Source organism: Colias croceus, chromosome 16 (assembly GCF_905220415.1).
Source record: "Colias croceus chromosome 16, ilColCroc2.1".
In the NCBI taxonomy this organism is placed as follows: domain Eukaryota; kingdom Metazoa; phylum Arthropoda; class Insecta; order Lepidoptera; family Pieridae; genus Colias; species Colias croceus.
In genome coordinates, this window is record NC_059552.1 from 1,219,658 (window position 1) to 1,231,067 (window position 11,410).

At 37.3% G+C, this 11,410-nt stretch overlaps 1 protein-coding gene across 3 annotated transcripts in view; it reads right to left on the reverse strand.

Annotated features, from left to right (window-relative positions):
- The window catches only part of LOC123698421 (ral GTPase-activating protein subunit beta), a 32,503-nt gene that overhangs the window by 16,223 nt on the left and 4,870 nt on the right, over nucleotides 1-11,410 (reverse strand). For 2 of the 3 annotated variants that reach the window (XM_045645033.1, XM_045645034.1), the window contains exons 8-20: nucleotides 11,129-11,296; nucleotides 9,893-9,979; nucleotides 9,348-9,470; nucleotides 9,044-9,121; nucleotides 8,792-8,957; nucleotides 8,038-8,247; nucleotides 7,331-7,527; nucleotides 6,555-6,653; nucleotides 5,855-5,989; nucleotides 5,691-5,702; nucleotides 4,677-4,898; nucleotides 493-599; nucleotides 56-218 (exon numbers count right to left, since the gene is read on the reverse strand). In XM_045645033.1, the coding sequence (XP_045500989.1) occupies nucleotides 56-218; nucleotides 493-599; nucleotides 4,677-4,898; nucleotides 5,691-5,702; nucleotides 5,855-5,989; nucleotides 6,555-6,653; nucleotides 7,331-7,527; nucleotides 8,038-8,247; nucleotides 8,792-8,957; nucleotides 9,044-9,121; nucleotides 9,348-9,470; nucleotides 9,893-9,979; nucleotides 11,129-11,296 (1,767 nt within the window). The remainder of the gene's footprint in view (nucleotides 1-55; nucleotides 219-492; nucleotides 600-4,676; nucleotides 4,899-5,690; nucleotides 5,703-5,854; nucleotides 5,990-6,554; nucleotides 6,654-7,330; nucleotides 7,528-8,037; nucleotides 8,248-8,791; nucleotides 8,958-9,043; nucleotides 9,122-9,347; nucleotides 9,471-9,892; nucleotides 9,980-11,128; nucleotides 11,297-11,410) is intronic. The other variant, XM_045645035.1, reaches the window with a different exon arrangement.

Sequence of the window (11,410 nt, forward strand, 5' to 3'; positions counted from 1 at the left end):
AAGATTAAACCAAAAAAAATTCATTTGTTTTTTGTATTCTGAAACTTTTACTTACCAATAATAGTAGGCTGCGGCTCTTGGCTATTAGCTAGTGGTTCTTCAAGCAGAGACAGTATTGTACTACCATCTGCGACGAAATGCCGCAGCTTGCCGTGACCTAACGCAGCGAGCCAACGCTCGTCTAGCCTACACCAAGTACCCATACCGGATGTGCCGGTCTATGGGAGAAAAAAACAAATTTAAAATGTGTAACTTCACTATACTACACTTAGTTTGTCTTCTTTTTTGTTTAACTGGCTTTTCAAACCTATTAAAAGGTAGAATATTTCTGAATCACATTAGATGCTCTCAAGTTTTGTTTATGTCTTGGGTAATTAAGTACATTGATGAGTTTGATCTATTTCTCAGAAAATATTAATTTATTATATTAATTACAAGGAAAAACATTTTTTTTTCTCATTGATTATAAAAAAAATTTAACGAGATAGGTACCTGTTCGAGAATCAACATTAGTAGAGCTTCGGCAGCGTCTCGCACTCTCATGGACACAGGCTTCAATTCTTTTTCGTCTTTCATTTTTGTGGGCTCTCCTGGTTTGCCTAAACATAACGAAAAATATCAAGAATATAAATTAGTTATGACAGAACACGTGAATTGGATCGTTTGTTTTTTTGAAGTGAAACTTCTTTATCGGGGTTGGAAAAAAAATTAGTTTAACATTTTTTCGTTACGCGTGACATTTTTCCGTTACGCGCCATCTTTTTCTTGTCCCTACCACGCGTGATTCTACGTATTTCTGTAAAGTTGCATATAGTAAATTATTTTTTGAAAAATAAGGTCATAAAGAAGTTTCACTTCTTACATGTGTACACTAGTACACGCACACATTTTTTTTAGTATGCGCTTAAATCTCAAGTTTGCTAATTTATTTATTTATTTATTTATTTATTTATTTAAACAATTAGATTACAGCGATCCATTAATGTTAGTACGTGACTTAAAAAGCTAATGTTAGTAGGTAGATATTAAAGTACTATCATCAGTTCACAGGGCACCCTATGCGTAAACCTGTCGCTTTGAATGGACAAGTCTACGCACAAAGTGTCCCATGAAAGATGACATATATCTCTCCGAGATTACCATCAAGAGACTGTTGCGACTGCGCCGCACTCTATCGAATGTAGACGCTGTTTTTTTGCGTATTATCGCCCAGAAATCGTCAGTATGCGCATTAGCGAACATTCCAGACGCACTGCAGTAGCGAGGCAGTCCCAACAGCATTCTAAACGCATTATTGTACATGACACGTAAGGCATTAAGCGATCTATCAGTATAGTCAAACCATAGACTACCCGTGTAGAAATTCTGGCAGTAGGCTTTAAAAAGCGTGATTTTCACTGGATTACTACAACGGGCAAATCTACGGGCCAACATATTACTTCGGATCGCCAATGCCCTACGCTCACGTTCGATATCTACATTATCTTTGAGGTCATCAGTAAGCATGTGTCCGAGGTACTTAAACTCTTTAACTCTTTCAACTGTAATCGCGTTAAGAGATATCTCAGACGTACATTTCCTATGCTTACCAACGTCCCCAAAAACAATGCATTTACATTTAGCCACATTATAACGCAAACCGTGAGCAGCGACATATGTCTCACAGACTTTGAGCATCTCAGTAATGGCGCTTGCAGTCGGAGCCAGCAATACCATATCATCGGCATAGCTTATGTTGTTACAACTTATACCTCCGATCCGGCAACCAACTCGCATATTGCTGAGTTCGACAACAAGGCCATTTACGTAAAGATTGAACAATTTAGGCGACGACAGCCCCCCTTGTCTTACACCACATTCTAACACATACGATTCGGAAAAAGCGTTAGACCATTTTACAATATTACGTTGGTTGGCATACCAATACTTAAAGATATTAAGAATGCTAACTGGTAAACCCCTACCCTCCAGCTTATTCCATAAAACATCGTACGACACGAGGTCAAACGCCCTGGAAAGGTCTAGAAAACAAGCGTACACTGGTGTTTTACGCTTGGTATAGTATTGTACAGTATGCTTCAAGCTTAAGATTGCACTTTCAGTGGAAAGTCCAGGTCGAAAACCAAACTGTGCATCGTGTAAGTCCAAAAAATTGTTTAATCTCGCATCAAACACACTGTCCAATACCTTAGCCAAAATCGTAGCGAGAGATATGGGGCGATAATTTCCTATGTCGGAGATGTCACCTGTTTTATTTTTTAAAATAGGTACAACGATTGTTTTCATGAGATCTGCTGGCAGATAGGAGTGCCTTATACATAATGTGTAAAACATCGAGAGTAGCTTAGGCAGATGACAACCCGCGTATTTTAAATGCTCGATACTGAGCCCGTCATGACCTGGAGACTTACCTCTGCTCATATTCTTAATAATTGACTTAATTTCATTTGAGGATATAATATAAAACAGAGGTTCATCTCCACGCCCTCCAGACCCCGCATCCACTACTGTATTAGGTGGTCCGAGAGGTGATTTCACTGTAAAATGATCCTTGAACATCATAGCGATTTCTCTTGGATCATTCTTCCCACCCACACTCACAGGTAGACCCGGCTTAGCATCAAGTTTTCGAGTAGATTTCCAAAATTGTATAAAATTTTTAGAAGCTTGGTGTTCGGCTAATATATCCATCCTAATTTGGTCTTGATTATCTTGGCACCACTTCAAACGACTTTTAAATTTTTTTCGAGTAGTGCACATTTGATCATAGATAATCCCCGACTGTGGACGCCGGTGTGATAACCACAACCTATAGCTAAGCCTGGCCTCCCGGTGAGCATTCCTCACATGTTTATTCCACCCACATAATTTTTTTGGCCTATGGGTACGCGTTGGCTGAGGTTCTGGATGAGATAAAATTGCAGATTCAGATAAACTTTGAACAATGTTACTGTATAATCTATCCAGAACTTGCATATGTTCAGACAAAGAACATGACCCGTGACTGCAACTGATTAATTCATGGGGAAAATCAATTTCTTTTAATTTGCTATCACATAACTCCCGGTAAGCATCAATTTCTGAGTTACTTCTTTCACCCCAGTTAACTTTACTACGAGGCATGTCACGCATCACACTCTTACCTCTTACAACACCCAAATCACACGTAATGAATAACGGCAAATGATCCGACACATACACATCTTCTTTAATACTCACGTTAGCAATAGTGTGCCATGCTGTTAATGAAACTATGCAATGGTCCAACCAACGTCTACACCCATGAGCCTCGCTAACAAAGGTATAGTTATTTACAGATTCGCCTAATTTTAAAACATCAGCACAAATCCAAGATTGTTCAGAACAAAAGCTAATTAGTTCTCTATAAAATAGCTCGTGCGGATGAGCGTTAAAATCACCGAGAATAAATATACACTCAACATCAATGCTCACAACAATAGCATTGATTTCACTAAGAATCTCAGTAAATTCAATTAAATTATGACTAGAGTCAGTTGGCATATATACTGAGAAAACTATAATAGAACGGTCCTTAATATTCGCTTTAATTGCAACCAACCGTGAGCTATTACACTTTATTACAAAAACTGAATCAAAAACACCAACCTTCCAGAGAATAGCCACTCCCCCATATGGCCTACCTGTGAGTAAACCCTTGGATGTATCTACTGCTGATTTACCGGTATATTCAAAGTTGCAAGAAATCGACCCAAGCAATGGTATATCATGGGGCAGTAGCCATGTCTCCTGTAATGCAACCAAATCTGACTCGTTACATATACTTCTAATATTATCAATAGAACGCTTAAAAGATTTGCAGTTAAAACTAGTAAATTTACAATGTAATTGGCTTTTACTATCCATACTAAAGATATTTAATTGACTGTAACAATGCTAGACTTCGTTTTGTATAAAAATTGCACAAAACGCCTGAATGTAATGCCGCTTGGCCAGAATGTGTCATTCAAAAATAAATCTAATTTATTTTTCGGTACAAATAACTTATATGCATTATATTGTTTTTTACTTCGCATATTAATCTTTTTTAAAGACACAATTTCACCCGTTTTATCTTTAATGTAATTCATAATATCACTCTCATTCGTATCCATGCTGACATTAGAGATAAACAGCGGCACTTTAAGGTTCGCAGCCCTAAACTTATCATCCTTAAAAGGTGATGCACATCCCTTTTGCCCTAATAATTTATATTTGGTTGATTTTTTCTTACGAACTACCTGCCAATCATCGATCTTATTAGATTTGTCCCGATCCAGACAATCATAAACTGTCGCAGGCGTATTCGTAATCACATTGTTCTCGTTATGCGAAGACACATTGTTCTCGTTAATGATTTGTCAGGAACGGGATGCTATGAAAGATAAATTATGAAAAAAATATCAGAAAACTTAACGGCTAAGTTTTTCTCATGATAGTTCGCGCGAAAACATCATGTTTTTTGTTGTCGGATACTAACAAAAAAATTGTCAATGACACACTAACCCTGACTCTTCGACCCGGAGATGCCCAGTTCTACCACTTCCATTAACGCAGCTAGGCAGTCTGGATCAGCCAGTAAAGGCTCACACAGCCAGGCAGCAAGGCAAGCATATGCAGCTACTACACATGAGTGTAAGACCACGATATATACTTACCCTGACTCTTCGACCCGGAGATACCCAACTCCACGACCTCCATAAGCGCAGCTAGGCAGTCTGGATCAGCCAATAATGGTTCGCATAACCACGCAGCAAGGCAAGCATACGCGGCCACTACACACGAGTGCAGGTCACGCGAGTGCGCTTGCGGCGGGCGCCCGCACTGCACTGAGATGTAGTCGCAGATCCAGCGCACTGCACGCTTGCGTTCTAACGCATCTGCGAGACAATTACTTGTTCTAAAATCTAACGCCTTTAGTACACCTACGCATTCGTATGCGGCAGCGAATATCTGCGAAACTACTGCTTAGCGAAATATCTGCGGAACGTTAGTACACAGCAATGTTTTCGCAACTTTTTCGCAATGCGTCTGTGTAATGGCCATTTCGCAGTTCCTTGCGAAACAATACTGACAAGGACGCAACTATTTCATCTATCTATGTGCTAGAGTGAGACATAACATATGCGAAAACCTGCCATACTACTGACAGATTTTTCGTTGTTTCGCTGCTGCACGCGAATGCGTCGGTGTACTAACGGCGTAAATAAACTGACTATTATAAACCGCCAGGTTTTACTGAGATGTAGTCAGATCCAATGCAGTTTTATCGTGACTAGAGGATTATTAGTTTTGGGTAGGAATTTAGGGATATAGGTAACAGAGATGGTCTGATCTGTTTGTAGATTAACAAAGTTCAAATGTATGGTAAAATTTTTCCTTTTTAACCGACTTCAAAAAAAAGGAGGAGGTTATCAATTCGGCCGGTATATTTTTTTTTTTTGTATGCTGTTATTCGAAACTGTACTGTTAATACTGCGAATACTGTGGAACACCAGATCATATTATCACCAGATATACCAGATCCACAGTTGATTTTCAAGTGAATTCTTGCCTCAATACATTTTATAATAACAATGAAAAATTTATTATTTATTTTCATATCACAAAGTTTATCAAAAGTAAAACTATGACTCAAATTGTCTAAAGCTTAATATTTATTTTAAGCTTACCTATTATTATTTCTGTTCAGCATGCAAGAAAAACAATAGATATTTAAACTTTCTTTGAATATTTTTTAAACAAATAAATCAATAACAATGCAGTTAATAAAGCAAATGTAAATTATAAACAGTTTACATAAACAGTTTTACTGATAACAATAATTAGTACTCACCAGGTTTACAAGAGTGTAATTTCGCAAGGCCAGAGAGAAGTTCCAACGCAGCGAGAGATACTTGCAAATCTCCTTTCCAAGATGATATAAGTCGGTGACAAACCAGGTAAGTTGCACGTACTACTAATGCTGCACCTAAAGTATGCGGTCGATAGAAATATTGAACTTTATTGATCTTACAACATGGGGTTACGCAAGGGTACGTATAAGGCCCTCTGCTATTTCTAACTTGTTGAAATGGAAAACACCGAATTTCATAACATTATCTTAACTAAGCGAATAATTCAATTGTTTGCAGTTAAAATAAATGTATAAATACAGACATGCGTTACGTAAATTATTTACACAACAATGCAACGTTCATACGTACAAGGACATGCTAAATAATTCGTTAAAACTTTAAATATAGACATCATTTAACATAAAAAATACGTGTAACTTGCAAAAGGAATTGATACATGACATGCTTAAATGAAACAAAATAGCAAGCTACAAAAAATATAAACAATAATAAGCGAATCATACGACTGATGTAGTTAACAACATTACATTTGACAAAATAACGTGCTATTTAGACAACGACGTTCAGAGGATCTTGTCATTTTTATGGTAATGCAAGGCAAAGCTTAAGGAGTTATTCGAATTCTACGTTTTATTTTGTCAAATGTCAGTATGGGAAGCAACAGAAAGGTAAAATTACCGAAAACAGGCGATGATGGATCTAGCTCCCTAACATCAGCCGCGAAGTCGTCCTGAACGCTCTCGGCGCTCGCCGGCCCGCTGCTGCTGTCTGACCGGGCTATAACACCCCCCCATTTTAATACCCCTCTTCTTTAGTAATTACCCTCCTTCTTTTTAAATGTCCCCACTTATTTAAAACTGGATATAATTCCAATAACTAGCCAATACTAGTAACTTGGTAGGAGTGATTTCTGGTCCATTATGATCGGTCGGTAGTCGAAATGCTTATTTTTCTTTTGATGAAGTGACTATAAATTATTTTTGTTTCAAAAGCAGAGCAACTCAAAAAATTCGGCGTGTATTGTGTTTTTTGTAAAAAAATGTGTAGAGTTTGATGCAGTGATATGAAGCCATTTTTATATTGCCAATTGAGAAAAAAATATATAATTTTGTACAATGCCAAAATCAAAATACGTTGTATTGTTTATTTCATATACCACAAGGTTTGCAGTGGTATATTTTCACTTACCAAACCTAAAAACCTTAATAGGAGAATTACATAAGAGCATGTGGTATAAAATCGGACATTCTTCATTCAACTTCTTAATCATCCTTAATTCAACTTCTACGAGATATTAGCTGAGCTCGATTAAATAACGACTTCTGCTTGACTTTTTTTCAAGTGGATTCTAAATTTCTAACTATTCTAGCAAAAAATATGTGAATAATTTTTGACCTGATTTTTGAAAAATCCCTTAATAGTTCCATTTATATTGAAACCCTCCCCCCACTCACCCTTATACTCATTACTATGAGCTCTCGAAGCCGGCCCACTGATGGCAGCACTGGACGCATGCGCATTGTGTCTCACACACAGATACAACGCACTCAGTAGAGGTACAGCAAGTGCGTCCACGGTTTCGACTTGTACAGCAGATACGCATATGAGAGATAGCTTGCCGCGTGCGTACTCGCCGAGTGTCATACCCGCACTAGAAATATATTTACGTATTAAGTTTGAGTATAAAATTTGGGAGGTTTTTTAAGCTATTGCATAGTTTCTATCGCGGGCCTTGAGCGCGGGGACCGAATCGAGAAATTCCGTAACGAAAAAACCTCACGCTTCCCACTCCGACGGGCGCAGGTGTGGCTTGAAGGCATAGCATGCAATAGCGCAACCGCCCCAGTCCCCGAGTGACACACGTCGTTTTTTTTTTAAGGAAGGCGCCAAGTATTGCTATTTGCCAATTATGGCACAGTATATATTCTCATAAATATAATTGAATAATAGATACACATCAAGGCGATTGCCGCTGCTATGCTTGTTTTAGCTGGATTACATTAAATTTTGAAATTATTTGGTTTAAATTTTCATTCGTTAATAATAATAATTAATTTTGATTTGTTGCATACTTCAATGAATTGCAAAAGACACTTTAAACCAAATGAATTAAAAGAAACGTGTCATACTTGGCAATTAGAAAAATTCAACAAATACTTACTACTCGTTACATCCAGGAAACTCCGGTACGGGTAAGCCTCTATAATGATAAGGGAAAGCGACCAAAGACAACAGAAGACTAATGGCGGCTTTGCGAAGTTCCCGCTTGTCTATGGACCCGCATTCTAACTTCGGTTCCCGTTCTGATAGGATGCGGTCTAGTGCTGTTATGAAATCAGGCACTAACACTAGCACGCCGTCGAGATCTAATCTGTAAAGAATTAAAACAATATAATTGTTAACATTATTATAAATGTGAAAGTGTGTTTGTTGAAATGTCCTCCGTCTATTTCGATTGTTAATGAAACGGAGAAAATGAGACTATCATCATATCCTTTGAGAGTGAATTCACGGACACAATCTCTACCTTTTGAAATATTCCTACTGGTACCTTATAAAATCATTGATTGGTTCAATATTTATATTATTTAAAACGCATTCATAAAATAATTAAAAAATAGCATATATTATGGTATCACGTTTCACCATTTTCGCCCACGTAGTAAAAGGAAAACTCGCAGTTCCCGCACACGGGGGATTTTCGCTATAAAACTATCCTATGTGTTAATTCAATATGTGTGTGGCAAATTACATGAAAATCAGTTCAGCATTGCGTGAAGGAGTAACAAAAAAACAAACGTAGACTTTCGCGTTTATAATATTAGTAGGATAATATTATCATATTATCTATCGATAGCGCCGCGTACTGGGGCGACAAATAAAGGAGGATTATCTCTAATTTTTCCCATAATCACCTAAATATATCAGCCGCGTCCAGCACAACCGCGGCCGCCGTGGCCGGGTCTCTCAGACCCCGCTGCAGCGCGGCGTACGTGCGCGCCAAGTATGGAGCGAGCACTTCTTCGCGACATTGCTTCGAGCATATCACGCGGCATAATGTACCCAGGGCTACTGCACGACCTGAAAAAAAAGTATTATAAAAACCATAAATTTTCTATTTTTAGTGGAAATTTTAACAAAACAAAAATGTTATTTCAAATTCATACCTGGCTGATAACTTAGCATATTAAGCTTTTGCGTGGCGTCCGAAAGCGATGGAGGAGGCGGTGTTCCTTCCACTCTTTCTGTAAAAGATTCATTTAATAACAAGAATATTTTCATAATTTAAGCAGAAAAAATATTTATTAAACAAACTAGAACTCTTCTTATTAAGACATAACAAAAATTCACACATCTACAAACGAACTAATAAAATGTTAACAGAAAACATATTTTTATTTCAGTATTTTTAATATCCTCTTAAAAAAACTGCTACAATAATTACAAATACCAATAAAACAAATTACTAACGTTGCGTGTTAGTGGGCGTGGTCCCAATCAAGGCGGCTTCGAACAGCCATTCACCGAACAGATGCAGTATCGAGTTCACTTTCGGACGTAGCGGTGTGAGTGGCGGCTTTTCTGTTTCACCGACTGCAATAAAATAGAAATTAAATATACTTATTTAATTATAATTATTCTAGATAAACAATACATTTTTTTAATAAAAGTTGTATCAAAAATTCTACTATACTATCTGCAATAAAAAAAATCGTAGGTAATAAACTCAAACTCAACTCAACTCAAACATTCATTTATTCAATTAGGCTACTATTTAGTAGCACTTTCGAATCGTCATTACATAAGTATTTTTAACATTTACCAACAATCATCATTGACTTTTTAATTATGTAAGTGAAACTTCTATAGGCGCGTTGAGAGTAAAATTTTTTGCCCAAGAAGTTTCACTTCTGACACGTGTGCTTATCACACACGCTCATTTATAAATTTGTAGGAGCATAATGTTGATTGACTTTTTTTAAGTACATGTACTTATATTTTTAATTCCAACTTACCTTGGGAAGAAATAGAATTAGGCGGTGTGGTAGGAACCACACTAGATGGTCGACTGCTCAATCCTATAAGTGACGTGCGAGGAGTACCTGGGCATAAGTTGTGTATGTAGATTCATTTTTATAAGGAAAAGAAAGAAAGAAAGAAACCATTTATTCCAACACACACAACACACATATCAAATAGCATTGTAAATTATAAATAATAGGATAGGAAAACATAAATTTATATGTGGTTGCGCGCGCTAAAAAAGGAAGCCACTCAGTATATCTGAGGCAAAATACCTCAGCACTGATTTTCAGTGACCCTCTTACGACATCCAGATTGTCAGCTGCTTACTTTTTAAATTGGTAATAATATATCAAAGGTCTTTAAGCTCTGTATAGAAATAAAGATATTCTAACATTCACTAATTAATATTAGTTTTGTCTTGAAGTATTTTAACCAAAAATTCGTGGTTTAGTTATGTCATTGTTTTTGTGGTATACTTTATTATCCGTAAAATTGCCTTTATTTAATAGTCAATACTATTTTAGTTATTAATGCATGTACATAGTATCTAAATCAATTTCTACATTTGTAAAATATAATTATATATCATATATATTGGTGATTAAGGTATAGCAAAAGTGCTGGTAGGCATAAAATACTGTGCATGTGCTATTCTACTAAAGCATGTGCGAATCAATCACTCAAAATATAGTTAACTATTCTATATTCCCAGAAACAGTTACTGGATTAATTCTACAAAAACTTTTATCAAAAACTCTTAGAAAAAAACATGAACATAAAATTCATGACTACAAAATAAAACAACATTCCTACTATCTGAATACAACACAAACAAATTAATTACAACAACAATAATTCTAATTTCGCTGAGACGGTTAAAAAATTATTACTATCCCCACCACAAATTTCACTATAACTATGCACCGTTTAATAACAAAAGATTTTACTCTAGGTATGCCTTTATTTTAAAATAAAGTTTATTTTTTTATTATATTGTCTGTACAGATAGTTTGTTTTACTATCCAGACTTATGAATACAGATCTATTACAGAATATTGATAACCTCCTTCTTTTTTGAAGTCGGTTAACAATTATCAAAAGCAATATGTTTTAATATTGCAAATACTATCTGGTAAATTGACAAGACATTATTTATCCAGAATGTATCGAACCGGATCAACCGTCTCAGCGCCCCCCCCCCCCTACCCCCTCCCCATATAGCATACTTTTCTCCGGCATCTTGTCCCGTGGGCGGCTGGTGCTGAAGGACTTGGCGAGTCGTCTGTGCGCGGGGGGCGTGGTCTCGCCCTCGTCCCGCTCGGGCTCCGCCCCCGCGCCCCCCGCCCCCGCGCCCGCAGCCCCCGCGCCCTCCCACCAGCGCTCCGGCCCGCGCCCTGTGCAACCCGTACCCACGTGCTAAGACTTTGAAACATCTCCCCCTCCCTCTTGCGAAAGTTCACATCTGTGTTTGTGCTGAGAGTTTGTTGAACATATGATTTCAAACCGTA